Source organism: Neodiprion virginianus, chromosome 3, assembly GCF_021901495.1.
Source record: "Neodiprion virginianus isolate iyNeoVirg1 chromosome 3, iyNeoVirg1.1, whole genome shotgun sequence".
NCBI lineage: Eukaryota > Metazoa > Arthropoda > Insecta > Hymenoptera > Diprionidae > Neodiprion > Neodiprion virginianus.
The window spans coordinates 34,282,126-34,299,096 of NC_060879.1; the positions used below are offsets into that span (position 1 = coordinate 34,282,126).

At 40.3% G+C, this 16,971-nt stretch overlaps 1 protein-coding gene and 1 long non-coding RNA gene across 3 annotated transcripts in view; one reads left to right on the forward strand and one right to left on the reverse strand.

Moving 5' to 3' along the window:
- LOC124301326 (aquaporin AQPAe.a) overlaps positions 1-16,971 on the reverse strand; it is a 39,728-nt gene that overhangs the window by 7,675 nt on the left and 15,082 nt on the right. The window contains exons 1-2 of one of the 2 annotated variants that reach the window (XM_046756222.1): positions 11,366-11,497; positions 8,137-8,330 (exon numbers count right to left, since the gene is read on the reverse strand). In XM_046756222.1, coding sequence (XP_046612178.1) covers positions 8,137-8,330; positions 11,366-11,384 — 213 coding nt within the window. In that variant the 5' untranslated portion in view covers positions 11,385-11,497. Of the gene's footprint in view, positions 1-8,136; positions 8,331-11,365; positions 11,498-16,971 lie in introns of those variants that run through there. The other variant, XM_046756221.1, reaches the window with a different exon arrangement.
- On the forward strand, positions 848-11,572 carry LOC124301329 (uncharacterized). Its single transcript, XR_006907455.1, has 4 exons — positions 848-859; positions 2,085-2,090; positions 7,557-7,561; positions 11,484-11,572. It is a non-coding gene; the product is annotated as an uncharacterized LOC124301329 (long non-coding RNA).

Genomic DNA, 16,971 nt, shown 5'->3' on the forward strand with positions numbered 1-16,971 from the left:
GTGTCGCGTGGCGTCGCGAATCGCTCGACGCTTCGCCTTCGCGCATGCGCAGTGGTTGTCTGTCCGTACCCCTACCAGCCAGAGCACTCGGATGACTCGGGGCTGTGGGTCGGTCGGCGGGCCCTCGGGGCACAAAACTGCGCGCAGACGTCGTAGCTAGAAAGGATCTCTTGGTCGCGTTGTTGCACGGTGTCCGCTCTCTTAGCGTCAGCGTCAGCTTCAGCATCAGCAGTCGCGATCTCTTCGAGATCCCGAATTATAATATGCTGTGGGATATCTGCCTACCTCTATAAATAGCCGCGCAACACCTATGCGGGGATGACGTCATAAGTCGGGTGGGTGTCGAGCTGAAAAGTGCAAGTCGTTGCGGAGGAGGAGGAGGAGGAGGAGGAGGAGGAGGAGGAGGAGAAGAAGAAGATGAAGAACGGATAATTATTAGGTACAGGGGTGGATATTCAGGAGGGGGATGTTTAATTGAACGACCCGAGGTGCGACTCGTCGAATTTAAGCGGGCAGGGGTGTGTTTTATGGCGTAAGATTGCGACGAGGACGAGACGGGTAATCCGTGCCGTTTCGAATCAAGCCCGCGATTCTTCTTCGCGGACGCGTTGACGCGGGAACTCATTTGAATATTTGAATAATAATACGCGTACATACGCCCAGGCAATTCGTAACACAAGCATTAGCCAATTTAAACCTGTAGCAATACCGGGCCCGATGCGACATGTACGTAAGAACAGTACCTGTAACTCTTGCTGCAATGCATATATTGTCAAATGACAATAACCCGGGTATTGTGTGATCTTGTACGCATGAATATGTGCATTATATGTATACCTATGTATATCTACACAACGCTGTTATATCTGTTTATTACATACGGGGCTATGAATCATTCCAAATGCGTTATTTCTTTTGTTTTCGATGTTTGTTTTTTTTTTCTCACTTTGCAACACACCATTTGTAATTTCTCTTCTTTTCTTTTTTCAAGTATAATAATTGACTGCCCACGTTGAATATCAATCGAGAGTGAAACAAATTAGGATTAGTCATCAATATGAATACGGTGTATAGTCGTTTTGTCAATATGTCATAATGTAGAAATTATAATCTGTCAAGGATTGCCTTTCGTCTAGAAAACACATCAAAAGCGCCCTCTTTGTCACGCCTGCTTTCAATCATGTAAGTCTGGGCTACTGTGTATAACGTTATATGCTTAACGTAACAGTCTAATATAATTTCATTTCTGCGGCAAATCGAGCGAAAGAAAACCGTATTCAAATGATTTTTATAAATTCTCGACACTCACTCCGGTCATTTATAACGTCACTTTTCCATGTTTGATAATTTTTATTATGTGCGACGATTTCAGTTTGCGATGTAATATCATTCTTACGATTAGCAACTGCAGCCTCGTGGAAAAAACTATTGAGATCAAATACGAATTCATAGGCAATAGCGGAGCACCGGTCAAATACAAATGTATCTGATCACGGACTAGAAACACGAGTGACTCAAAATTCCGAATTTCTTAACCCAAAATAGAAAAACTATCACGAATTTGAGTATCACAGAGACGATTCATGGTCTAGTATATGAAAGTGTCAAAGATGCACGTGCTCGTTCAATAATTATTACAATCAATTGTGTACCCAGACACTGAATCCCCAACTAAGGCATGCGCAATGACGACTTCAAAATATGACAATAATAGAAAAATTGGCATAGAATTTAACCAACGCCGTGGTCAATTGAGCGTACAACGACTATACGGGAAAGAAAAGACTGCATGAATTATCCAATAACAATCATGGAACTGAGAAAATTATTACGAGATTGCTCGTTAAGCCAGCGAAACAGGAAAAAAAAAAGAAACACAAGCGGATCTTCCGATCCCGTTCTATATTATATGTATCCATAGGCAACGTAACGTCCTCCGCGAATATCGCAATCGCGCGTCATTTAACAGAGTCAAATGTCAATTAACCGGTGTGATCCGGTGCACCGGATGATATAGTCATGCATTGTGACAGGATAGCGGTTACGAGGATTGAATTAGTGGTAAAAATCCAGCGAGGAGGTAGCTGCCGGTGTGGAAGTTGCGTTAAGCAGGGGCGGAGGGAGGAAGTGGGGTGCTGGTGGGAGGGGGAAGGTATTGCACGAGTCAGTAGGTTGTCAGAGCCTCCGGGGCAGAATTGCACCATCTCGACAGTTAGACCCCTTGGGCGAACCGTCGGCCTTATTTACCCTACCCAGCCCACCTAGCCTAACCCAACGTAACGTAAATCAGCCCAACCTAACGTCGAATTCGCGCTACGGCGTGCGTATGAGGCCCAACCCAACCTAACGTAACGCAGCGCGACGTAACGTTGGATCAACGAAACGCAACGTAAGGTTAACGTAACGCAAGTAATACGAACGAATGACGAACCAACGGAGCGTAGGTAGGAAGGTAGGTAGGTAAGGCCCGATGCCTGGAGGACCACCGAGGTCTGCGTTACTCATCGCAGGTGAACGAGAGTCTCGACCGTGACACGTGACGATGCGAAGATGTGTATAAATGTGTATATTTCTCCGTGGGAGAGGAGTAAATATATATAATAATAAGGATATTCACAGAGATTGTAATTAGCGCGATCAATGATGTTTCTTTTTTCATCGGTTGGACGATGAAGAACAAAAAAAATCAATTATAAATTGGCCGACACCGACGACTGATAGTATCTCTTACGTAACGCGTCTGGAAGAAGATTCACATTATCGCATTTATGTAATAGGTATATTTTTCACGTTATTCTTGCATATCCATACGTTGTATATCGATGTATAACTATAAAATTTTACATTTCCGGACGGAGGAATATTTTTTCAACCACGTCGGTAGCTTTCTTTCCCACTTCAATGTGTAAAACTTGGATTATTAATTGACGTAAGAATTTTTTAAAATTATTTTCATTCTAAGAGATCAAAGTAAACGAAAAGGAGTACATCAATTTTTTTTTACCTCGAATATTGTCTGGCGTTTCGCGATGTCCGCCTAATGGTTATGAGAAATTTATTGCACCTATTACAGTAATTATTTTTATGACCGCAGCCGACACCTGAGCCGTATAAATTCCCGAAAGTTCAAATGCAAAGTTAACGGCAACAACCGATCATCTTAAAAATTATAAGGAAACTCTTTTTAACCGTCATATTTTATCACAGAATTATTGTCAATGTCAGTGCGAGATAGTTTTTTGATAAATTTCATGAAGATGTTAAAATTATATGCGTTCCAATTAATTATTTCGAAATCCCAGTCATCCGTTCTATGACTCAACATCTCTAAGGCATACGTAAGATTGTTCCTGGTAAAATAATTCATATTCGAAAACGGGGGAAAAAAACACTGATACACCTCTCAAATGCCATAAAATTGAACGAATTCGAACGAATGCGTTTATCGGATGGTGTTGAGATAAAATTGATAAAAATTGTTCAATTCTTTTTTCGTCTACTATTACTATTTTTTCGAAATCCCCCACAACCTTCGCAAGCTCCCTAAATCTGTTTCGCCGTTTAAGAACGCAGCTCCGTTGATCGACGCCGTGCTTTGCGAGTTCGAGGTCCGGATTTAAACCGGGAGGTTTCGCGGTTCGCCTTCAGCGATGAAATGCTTTTGATCCGGCGCTCTCCGTTTCTCCGATTCCGTTTGCTCTCGCCGCCTCTCTCTCCCTCTCTTTCTCTCTCTTTCTCTCTCTTTCTCTCTGCACCGTATTTCCGAAGCAATCGTTCGGATCAGGTGTGTGCGAACGACTCGGCGACCGGTAACTCCGGCTGAAAGTGAGTTGATTTCGAGTGCAGAGAGACAGACAGACCCTATCGAGTTCGTGTTCGCCTTCAGCGTTACGCACGTATGTAATATACGGGTATGTGTATAATATAGATACACAGTTGCCCCCCTTAGGGAGTCGTCGAAGAGGGCAACAAACTGCGTGGCGGACACGGACTCGTGTCAAAGTTTCGACGAGGGTGCAAAGAAAGAAGAGAGGCGGAGGGAAAAGGAGGGAAAAAAAACTGTAAGAGTCGAGGGAGAGGGAGAAGGAAAAAGAAAGGAGGAAAACGCGGAAATTCGTCGAGAGCGTCGCGTTTTTTTCCCTGCATCAGCGAAAGATCTTTGCACCTCGTCATTTGTAACGACGAAGAGAAACTGGATGATTATTATTGACCGACACCGGCAGCTCATCGTCAGTTGCGTAATCGATGATCGAACGCGATGTAATTGATTTGCATGTCGAAGAATATGGAAGGAGGAAACAATCGCGAGAAGAAAAATAGCCGCCTCCGGTTAATATTAATTTTCTTCTTCTTTTTTTTTTCTTCACCTCGGGGGTCTACTGAACGATCGGTTGCATCCTCGACACCGATCGGCTTAACCCCTCTGGATTTGAGCCACCGAAAATCGAACCGTAGCTGTATTATACTTGTGAAACTTGCAAGGAGTTAATGTCCAAAGTTGTGAAACGAAACGTGGCACGGAAGACCAAAAATAGTATTGGTGCATTATACGAGTAATCGTATGAATATATTACGTACCCACGTGTATGTGAACCGAACCTGCCTATGCTGAAAATAAACGTATTATACAGATGGAAGGTATTAAAAAACACTGCTGTATAATAATATTGTCCGTCGGTTCGATGTTCGAGCAATTAGCCCGTTGTCAAAAGCAAAGTAAGTAGTCTTACATGCATGTGTACACACACACACACACACACACACACACACACACACACATATATAGATATATATCTCCGTGAGGACCTCGAACTCCTAATACTATATAAAATACAATAATATAGATATGTATGTACATTGTACATGTACTCGGTAAACGAGGTCCATCGGTCCATGTAATAATAGCGATGCTAATAATAAATTGAGTTTAATTTCGAGGTCGGATTGCGAAAGGATGCGTTCTAAAATCGGGATCTTCCTTCGGACGTGCAATGTTCTACTTTTTTTTTTTTTTTCTTCCATCTCTGTAGACGTGAATTATCTAATTTTGAGCTCAAGGCATCTGCAATTTTATTCGCACAGTTGTATGAAATCTCGGATGAATTGGCATTGTGAATAGGATTACTACCGTATTTACCTATTTGAATAACGCGTCTTCGGCGATCTTGAAATCACTCTTGATTCTTAAATAATTGGTGTTATTAACGAGGAAATTTTTAACAGAGGAACTCTGCAAAAGGATGAAAACGAAATTGCATTCCCGCAGACTACGATCCGAGAACGACTGCAAAATTAGGTTTTATAACTTGTGTGATAAATTGTCGAGAATCATGATAGTCCTTGTCAATGCAGGCGAATAAATCTTTTCCGATGAATACAGCAGGCATAAGTTTAAGGAGACAAGAAGTTTTGCTCAAAGATATAAGTTGGCATCGGATAAGGATAAAGATATCGCTGTTCCAGAATTTAAAGATTTCGTGTCCAAAATTGATGGAAAAAAAAAAACAAATACAGTCAATGAATTCAAAATTTTTACAGAGATCCGAAGTAAGGGTAATGCTAAAAACTTTTGGGATTTTTAATTTCTGTAGACGACTGTCGCATCTCGAGCAAAAGAACCATTCGATTTCGATGCAAGGATGATTAAGTAGGTACACATCGAACAGACCTTGCCAATAATTAATTTCTTCAATAATTGCGTACGGCGTGTCAATAGACGAAGGCGAAAAAAAAAGGATTTTTCATGCAGCAAAATCTGTGGTGAAATCCTCTTAACATTCAACACTTTGAAGATATATAATGAGTGGCTAAAAACACCTACGTACAATCATCATCCAGTAAACTTAGCGAATCCTCGTGACTTTCTGTGTACCCACGATGCATACAACGAGCATTCGGGCACACATACGTTCGATATTTGTAAGCGCACGTAGTATACCTATATGTAGAGGTAAAATACTTACGCACGATGTGTGCAGAGGTACAAGGTATGTATAATATACGCGGGGCACATAATAAGATTAAACAGAGGCGAGAAGCCGGTATAACACACTACACAATATTATAGCGCACACAGCTTCTTTGAGGGAGAAACCGAGTGTCGCAATTTATTCGTACATATGACCGAGATGTAGTAAGCGATAGTATGGGACCATTAGCTTCGGTTACAGATCAATTTTTTTTGTTTACTCTCTCGCTTTCGTTTCTTTTTTTTTTTTTTTATTTTTCATTTCAATCTTTTCTTTCTTCCGTTCCCCGTGATTTTTTCCTCCTTCTCTTTCTTTAATTAATACGCGACGCCTTATCCAAGCAGTGGTTGCGTTTTTACTTATCTCTTTTTCACTCGGCCACGTGTCACACACCGAGGCTTGAATAAATAACCGTACGAAAGAAGTCCAGCTTTTGCATCGCGTATTGTGCTTGCACGCTGCATTCCGTTGAGGCAGAATTTTTTTTTTGTTTTCTTCGTTTTTGTCAAATATCTTATATACCCGCCTCGCGACATCAATCAAACGTTCTTTATTATTCGCTATTTAAGGCATCGTCCGATGTATACAGGTATATTATATACTCGTGCATAAATCGTTGTATAATTATTATATAGCCGACATTACGTTGCACGCGAAATTTCGTACGAGTCTCTTCGTTAACCCGAGTCAATTCAACTCTGGCAACCAAGGGCACGGTAAACTTTTTCTTTTTCTCCCTCCCCGTGTAATAATAACGTACACGCCTTCGCGTGATGTTTTTTTCATCCTATGTATTATCTCACGGCTTTTAATATGCAAGCGTATTTTAAGTGTGGCCATATAATTATAAGTCGATACACTATTGAAGTCGAACAGGCGCGGTGCTTTTATTACTTGTTAGCCGTATACCTACCCTCAATTGATATTACCTACGTACGCTCGTGTTACATGAATTTCGAAATTGAAATCTCCGCCTGAGTAATAATCCGTTGTACAATTAGTCGTTAAATAACAATAAAAAATCCTCGCCGTAATCGAGGCTGCTGCAAGCGTGATTGAAAACAATAATCTTTCCATTATTGTTCAAAAGTTACGACTAACTCGACGTAAATACACATACATACATACATACATATTATTTTATCTACTTTTTAACGTAAAAAAATGAAGTCAAGTACGGATTCTAATACAGGCCACGACCAATTTCATCGATATTTCATGCCAACTCTCCGTCGCTGCTTATAATTTGACGCAGAAAATGTGAATCAATGTTTCAAACACACCTGTTTTCCATTCCCGTCTCGAGAACTAATCAAACGACTCGAGATCAAAGTTTGCCCGCAGCACGAGCGAGTTTGGTAAACGAAATCTCTTATGAAAACGTTTGAATAATGACATTCAATCTGCGACGGAGGCCCCCTAAATACATGCTACGGACATCGGCGTGTAACTGGTTCCCGAGTTAATTAGTAAGCGATCGTTGCCAAGCCGCTGCACGTACGAATGACTTGGTAATTATATCGATTATTGATAAAGAGGCTGGCCGGAGTTTCGTGTCGTGGATTAAATCTGTGAGAAATATCAAAGATCTGGTGGCTGGTGGCCGGACGAGTCGAATGAATGAACCCTTTCCCACTCCGCGAGTCAAACGCACGTCACGAGCACGTGTCCGAACGGAATGAGGTGGGAAAAAATTGTAACACTTTTTTCACACCGTAGATTTGTATAAATCGGTAACGAATGACCGAGTTGAAATGAAACGTCGCGTTGCTTCCCGACTTACGATTAGTTTCTTTTTCTAGAAATTATACTTGACGAATTTGTACCGACAAAAATTTCTATTTATGGTTCTCGCACACAGTCGTTGAGTGTTTTTACTTTTCACTGTGATCGAAAAATGTTCTACCGGCTTCAAAACGGTAGTGAATTTCGTACGATAAGCTGAAACTAGAAAGTCTCGTTTCAGTCGCTGTTCTTTCCGATTGTGTTCATCTGCACGATACTTATTCGGCTGAGCAAACAGATTCAACATTTGAATAATCAGAAAATGTTGATCTAAACAAATTCGACAGTGTTCAAACCGTTATTACAACGATACGTGGTTTACCAAAATATCCTAGTAATTATAGGTATAAATCTGCGAATAACTTTTGTGTTTCTGGCTCACCTGTGCTAGAGTCGCAACGGTCAGACCGAAGGTGAAGGCGATTTGAAATACCGTTGGTTTCCCCGTCGTGTCCCATGCGATGCAAGATCCGCAGCCAATCAGAACCAAGAGCAGCGTACCGAGAAGTTCGGCGATCAGCGATCGCCAAATTCCGATTTTCGTCACCTCGTGCAGGCCTAGAAAAGCCTTGGCGCCTGTGAACGTGAAGGAGAAGAGGAAAAGAAATTAATTCAATGAACTCCATCGATTCGCAATGAGGCTGAAGTTAGTAACGTTAACGTAACGAAACAATTTTGGAATGGATTTGACGGACTTGGCTCTTCAAAAAAAAAGAGTATATTTTCATCATCATGGTTTACTAAATTTTCGACATCGCTAAAGGTACGAAGTAAGGATTTTTCCTAGCCATGCATCGTTACCGTAACGTTTCTAACTTCATCCACGTGACTCGCTCGATCATTCGTCCTCCGGACGATCTATGGATCCCAATGCTGCGTGCAGCGATACAGCGATACACGATTTACCGTGAACATGATCGTGAACTATTCCCAAGGTTACGAATATCCCGCAACGCGAGATTCCAGGTACAATCTACCGTCGATGCTTCGCGGCTCGGGATTTGTTGATTGTATTGATCGGGACTAATTGCGTTATTATCACTAATGCGCTGATTTCTAATCTCGACGTCTGTACGAACTTGTCAACTTTTGTACCTACGCACGCGTTTTGACAGGCGGCTGCATTCTCGTCTCTGTTGTACGTTAATTGGGACAATTTTACTCAAAGACCAGCCGTGCAATCTGCCTCTAACGGTAAATGGATTTCTGCAAATAATAGAATTACACGGTCTGTTACCGTACAACAGTTTAATTTCGATTTTGACGATCCGTCGAGCTGTGACAGATTTTACGCAACCTCAATATCCTCGCCGTTTTAACATTCATTCAACTCTACGACTTTATTCCTTTTGCAAGCGACTGACCTGCGCAAATAAAAAAAAATATACATATATATTTCTTTTTCACAACGTACGCGCCACTGTTGCTGTTGCAGCCTCGATTTCGCAACGATTTGAATCTGACGCCGTCACAGCTGAGAAGATTAATTTAATTATATCACCGACATCCATTTAACTTGAGAAATTAATCTTAAGATATGTAAGATAATTACAATTCCAAAATATCGCCAACATATAACGGTGTACCTGTAATATTAATTTGTTTAACAATGAGCTATCGGCCTCATGATTTTGCAATAATTTCACTGTGCGCTCGGACAAGTTTTTTTATTTTATTTTTTATCTTTCTTTTTAAACACTTCTTGCGGTTTCGCGCGTCGCGTACAAAGTTCCTTTGCATAGGAATATTTTTAATCAAGTTAATCAACGGAACCATTGACGTACCTGTCGGTTATTTCAACTGCAACTCTAGCACGAAATGCAACGAAGGAAAAAACAACTGGTCACGATCCGATCGAGGTAATGATGATTATAATGATAGCAATAATGACAATTGCAGTGTGATTGGAAAAAGTAACCGTAACTATAATGGGAATGACGATCCGAAAGAGGTAAATGAACTATTTTAATAAACATCGGAATATATGCTCGCACCCTATAAATATATAAATTATAAACATGTTATTCATCGACTGTAAATTGCGTTTTGTTTTTTCTTCCACCGCTTTCAACCTTGTTTTAATCGTTTTTGTTTTCACTCTGGTCGATGATACGATTACATGCAAATAAAAAAATAACAAGACGACCTGAGATTCCTGAGTGAGTTTTTTTTTTTTTTTTTGGTTTTTTCTTTCGCAATACTACGACGTTTTGTTTTCATTTTACACGTTGTTGAATTTGGATTTGAAAAAAATTGTCTGAACAAAAATTGTAAAATCTTTTCGGATCGAATCAGAATAGCGAATAACGTAGGAAAAGAAATATACAATATTATGAAATGAGCATAGCAAGTGACTTTGTAAAGATTTCGGCAAAAGTGAGATCTGGCCGAGGGTAATTTTTGCAAGATGTAAATAACAATTTTCAACTACAGCAATAGCGCGTCACGCGAAACGCAGACGAGTGTTTTCAATCGCACTTTCCTTTTCGATTTAAGTTTAGGTACATAGACGTCGCTTCCCGGCAAAAAATGAACCTTATTTTTTGGAATGAGATCGCTGACATCAACAACGACGAACACCGCACACTTTTGCGTTATTCACTGGATATATGCAGATAAACTTGTCGAGTCAAACCTGATTTCGAGTTGACATTTATGCGGGGTAAATTAATCCATTGGACATTTTGGTACAGTGTCGTGAATTCGTGTTTAATGCCAATTTTTGAGAACCTGTTTCAATTGCTTTGGATTATTTGACAAAACATAGGTCAGCAGTCGAAGGGAAAATGTCGATGAAATCGACGGGATTCACTAACTAATTTTCCAATTTACGCAAAATGAAAACGAGTTTGTCAGGGAAAATATTAAAAACAATGCATGTTTTGATCTATACACTCAGGAATTTATACGCGAGGAGTTAAATGGCTTTGAATTCTGTTTCGATGGTTCGTGCAGATATAAAACACGCTCGAATAACGTTATTGTCTCTGTCCCCGAAGCATTTTTGTTAATCGGAATTTATTATCTCCATTTCCCCACCGATTTTCGGTATGTGAAACTGGCAATTAGCTGTATTGCGTTTATAATATTCGAGAGGAAAAAAAAAAAAAAAAAACATTCCATTAAACCCTTTCACGCACCGATAGCGATGTATGAAATTTGACTCGACGCCGTTTGATTCCGGTGATGTCAAGTGCTTGACAAATCAGTCATTCGTTAAATTGAATGGAATGAGAAAACAAGGCGGTCGATTTTTGAAATTTTACCTCGAGTGATAAAATGAAGTCAAGATTAACTTGGGCTGTATACCGCAGGTATAATAACAGAATTCTTAACGCGCAGGTAAAAGTGTTAAGTGCAACCGACAGCACGTGTTCGATAATGTGTATTTGGTACTTGTTAGTGTGGAAAAACACGTCGAAATATCACCTTTCAATTTTCCGACTTCTGTACAAATCCGTGCTTAATAACAGCTGCAGTTTTAGCTCGAAGCTAACTTAAAGTTAGATAACGAGGAGCGAGGACATCGCGAAGAGTGTCTAACAACCAAGAGAACTGAACCGTTTGAAAACGACGCGATAAATAACGGTGAAAATAAAATTCGAACATACCTTGGGCCGGTTTGCTCATTTTGAAGATATTAACGGTACGTCCTATTCGTGTAAAATTCTTGTCGTTGGAGATTTTCGTCCAGATGCAAGTATCCCGATTTTCGGTAGAATCGACTAGTCGAAGGAGCGCGTCTGAAATGCCGTCCGGCGGTTTCGAGCGTCGTAGGCGAACTGCGATTAGTCAAATCCGTTCGGCTAATGGAATTTGAATTTTCGGAAAATTTTTTCAGCCGTAGTGGTACGGGGCAGAAGCTGTCCGACGAAGAGAGAGAGGAAGATGAGGCGAGGGAGAGAGAGAGAGCAAACTGCACCGCGTTTCGATTTTACTGGTATATGAGTATGGAGTGAGCCCGGCGAAGGTTTCGCCTTGATATACAACGTTGTTCCCCCCACCGTGAAACCCTCCGGCTTCCCCACCACATCGACAACTGGGAATTGTAACTATTTAACTACTATTTTGATCTGGCTCGAACCGAGCCGGCCGCCCGAGGAGGACTCGCCGATTCATCCTCGAGCATCTACCGTCGTGGAAAGTGACTTTTCTTTGTCCCTGATCGAAACGATCTGCGAAGGAGCGAATCGACCGCGAATCGCCTCGTTCGCCACACCTCGAGTCTCGGGGACCGCGATTCGTTGCAAGCTGGATACCGCGCTGGAATTATTTGCGAAACGATACGAACGATCCGCGACGCGGAGAACATTTTCGGCCGGGGTTGAAGTTCCGAATTTGATAAATTCCGAAGGCGGTTGATTACGGATTATGTGGGAGCGAAACTTGGAAGTAAAGGTATAAAAACTTTGAAGAAATCGCAAAGTTTCGAATGGTCGGAAACCCGACGAATCGATGTTCCGAAATGCGAGTTTCCGAAAATTCAAGTTACGATAGAGCAAAGTTCCGAAAGTTAAAATATACTCACACAGCGCAGTTTACTCGACGAGTGGGTGTAAAAAATCAGACTAAGCGAAAATCAGAACGACCAGGATTCCGAACGTAAAAATATCGAAAATCCAAAACAAATAAAAATTAAAGTGGTGAAATTTCACAAAGCCAGAAATTCACAGAACTAAAAATCTTGGATCGTTCGGAATTTCGATGTTTCAGATTTTTAAATTTTCTCATTTTTGAACTTTCGGAACTTTGACTCGTCGGAGTTACGCCGTTTCGGCATTTTATTCTTTCGGAATTTGGCGCCTTCAGAACTTTTCAAATTCAGAATTTCGACCCCGCCCCAACATTGCCAATGCGGTCAATTTTGTTCCGCGAAAATTTTTTCCAACGAGACTAAATGCGAGTCGGTAATTTTCCAGAATTGAATGCCTTGCAAAATTTTCAGGATTTCCATCACTCGGTCAGGTATATTATTCTCTCAAAGGAAAGCAAAACATTCGTGTAACTAACTGGTGCCTGGAAGTTTCGACGATGATGATTGTTACTACAACATTTCACAAATTGTAGAGGAATGTTTTACGACTCTTCCAAATTGTGTTTTCTGTCTGCTGGTCATTATCATAATATATATTAAAAGTGAGAAAAATATCTCACCTATAGCACCGTGTCAGATCAAGAAAAGAACTTGTTCGAAATTCCAGTAAAAGGTGACGCTATTTTCACCATCCTAAAATATAATTTTGAAGAATATTTTTCACCAAAATTACTATGGGATGCCTGTAGAATAGGTGGGGGAAAAAAAAAATAAAAAATTAAAAAATCACCGTGCAGTAAGTGACGTAGGACCGAGTGACGCATTGAATTTAAAAAAAACTGATGATCCCATATTGTTTTCTTCTATCTATAACGTATCAGCGACACATACTTCGCAAACGTCCGGTATAACAAAGTACGTTATGTGAGATATTTATATTACCTGCATATAATTGACGATCGCACGCGGTGAGTCTCACGTTTATAGACGATGAAAGAAATTGTTGTTTAAAGATTATATCAGAGCTCGTAATTATTCCGCGGATGATGACCAACAGGTACGGACACTGGAATGAGAAGCGTTTCGCATCAACGATCAACGATTCGCGTTTCGAATTCTTACGACAAGCGTGTCGTCGCGTATTTTGCATAGTTCTTAACAAATTGTCGTATATATATGTATCTGAAACGTACTTTCGAGCGCATTAATCGTTATCAAGTTGAACGCTCACGGTATCGTGATGCAAAACACGCCTCGAATAACGCTCTATATGTATAATATATAAACCATGCGTCATACATAGCTTTGTAATCGGTTATTATGGTATTTTATGGGCAAATTTTTTGCAAATAGGTATACGCACCTATGTATACACGTCACATACTTTTCATTACGAAATAAGTACAACACGTTCACAGTTCCCGGCAATATTGTTAATATTATTTTTGTGATTATCGTACATCTCGGACGGTTATACTTTACGACTCGTTACGATCTTGTTCAAATTTCTCTCAAAATTTATTCCACCGAGCATTAAAAAAGAGATACCCGCAAACTCGGCGCGTCACAAATTTTTCACAAATAATATACCCATTACATATTATACACGAAGATTCGCTGTCATGTTGTCAGTTCTCTTAATTCGCAGACAAACGAAATTTTTCCCTCCACCAAAAAACGTGAGAAAAGAAATAGAATTATAAGAAAACAAAAAACAAACAACCTATGAATGACATGTATGAACAACATATTTCAAAAACACTAAATCCCATTATGGATTTAACATTCAGACGTGTACGCACAAACGAAGGAACTGAAAATTTTCCACAAAATGTGACTCCGTCGTTTCAAATTACTAGTTATAGGTGCACGAGTAACAACGTTGGTTCAGATGTGCAGAAAACTAAACGGTACCTAAAAAATTTTCGCAACAACCCGTATACCGCAGAGCGTATAATATACACAGGTATAATACCTCTCGGAGTCGTGCACAAGATTCTCGTTACAGTTGCACCGGTGAGTATACACGCATATATATATATATATATATATATACATATATATGTGCGTTTGTGTGCGCGTCTCGAGGCAGTAATTAACCATTTTAATTAGGACACGGAGCAGCGGCAGCTTCTGCAAACAACCTAGAATACCTTCGTCTCTACTGTAAATCGAGCCACGTTACGCGTTGTAACACCGTTTTACGTTCCAGGCATGTGAGTATAAGGTCCGTACAAACATCGGCTGTGTACACGACGTGGCTTACCTCTGCAGCAGAGGCACGTGAAGAAGCATCGGCCCGGCAAATAGACACGCGACGCTTACGATGATAATACGATACACCTTTGTTATATCACCCTCGCACACACACGCCGGTAATTGATCAAACCGACGACCTTGCCCTGCAGGCAGCCATATTACACGCACACGCGAAATTAATCGTTGATGGTACACGGTTCTGTCTTATTACGCGAATATCGCCATCCGTCCCCGTCACTCGCGATTATGCCACTCGAGTTGGGCATGGACCGAATTCCGTCTACGCTGCTTTTCGGCCTTCGTCGTAATATCATTTATTCGCGTCGTTTTACATACGCGCCGATTAATAACGGCCGAGGCGTAAGGGCTGGATTATTATGGGGGGAGAAAAGATTGCGGGACAAGTTTCTCGGAGAAGTACGAGATTCGGAGTTATTCTTACCCTTCGAATCGTTGCGATCATTCTTATCCCGATTTCACTTTTTTTCGTTAAGTCGACGAGTAATTCCTTTGCTTCGAATTTACGATGCGCTTGGATCCAATCAATTTTTTGGGACAAGTGCGTTGGTTTTTTGTTGCAAATTTTTACTGTCGTTATGGTTATTATTATTTTTCATCGAAAACTGTTCGAGTAATCAAGGCAATGGGGATCGCAATGTATCCACTCGACTCGAATAATAATGTCTCCTGGAAGAGACGATATTTACTTGTTGTTTGTGATGAGGAAAATTTGGATCGAACAACCTGTGCCTTATCCTAGGAAATTCATTAGATTCACGTGCAAGCGAAGTGAAGCGTATAGCTCATAGATGTTTATTGGCTGCCATAATTCGAAATGTCCAATGAGCGGCGACTTCCCATTAAATTACAAAGCCCGGATCGGACGCTCCAGGAATGTTTTTTTCTACCAAAATTAAAGTTTTGAGGGGGGTTCCCAAATATAACCGATATTTTTTTATACATACATGTACATGTACGTCTTCTTTTTCGCGATTAAAGATTCGGTTATTCACTGACGATGTAATCAGTTATGTGATGGACGGAACAATCGGACAAGGCCACGTTGACACGTTGTAAATTATCATCTGTCAATTGTCAGGTTTGACAAACGTCGTTTGGGCTACTTCCGGCGATGAAACACTCGTAACATCATTATACGGGACTCCGACATTCGATGTAATTCAATCGAATGTTGTCTGTATAAAAAAACTCGCTTTTATAAAACCGAGACAAAATTATTGTTTAAGCAAAAATGAAAATTTGTATTCAATCAACGACACAATTTTCTAGATATACAGTCAACGAATATTTCGTATCGACTGATTGAGTCCAAGCAACAAATATATCGAAATGATTTCATGAAATCTATTTTTCAAAGCCGAAGGAAAGGATTTCGCGAAACAATTGAATTACTCTGTTTTTTCCTTTGACGACGAAAAAAGTAGAATCACCCCTCCGATTAATTGAGGTTTCTCTGTATTGAGAGTTACAGTACACTTGAACAAACTCAATTGTTCAACAACTTGCTAAGAATTCGATTAATTCAAGTAGTGAAACTATAAAGGCATTGATCACGTACTTATACGTCAAGTATCACGAGAACCGATAAATAGTCGATTATATTTTTTGCTCACCTCCAAAAGACCCAATCAGGGACGGCAGTTGCAGCTCACGCAATAATTTTACTACACTGGCATCTCCCATTTTTAATTGAATAAAAATTTCTGTGATAAATTCAATCCGCAACGAGACTGTTATTCTCAATTCACTGCCTGTGTAACGAACGTAGAATGATCCACGTTGATTGTGACTATTTCTCGTGAAACGCATGCGCGTTGACGGAGTTTTTTAAAATTATCAAAATATCTGACTGTCCCAGTAAAACTTGCGCCGACGAAAACCATTTTTTTATACGTAAATTTAAAAAAAAATGATCTTTCATTGGTACTAATAAAATATTTGTCGATCTTGTGTTAAAATTGACAAAGGAATGATTTAAAAAAAAAAACACCGCTTTGAATTCGACGATGTCAATAATTTGAAAGAGTCGGTTAATCCTCAATTCATCCCAATAATACGCTTGCCGGAAATGCCGGGCTAAATTCTTTCCACTATTTCCTCCGATATCCCAGAAACGGAAAATTCCAAACCAAAATCTATAAGTCTTCTCGACTCGAAAGACTTTCGGTAAGTCAAAAGCGGTGTTGGCAATTCCGCTGTTCGCAAAACTTTCCGCACCCTTGATCAAGGAGGGTAGTTTATCTTATCCCAAGAAGCCGAGAGCCGCAGGTCGGGACAGAAAAATGCATGCAGGGTTCTTTGAATTTCAAATTTACAAAAATCACTATTAGAGTTTCAAGCATGAGTGAGATCGTAAGCGAATTTTTAACATATTTGAAAAGAAATATCGACGTACAAGGCTTT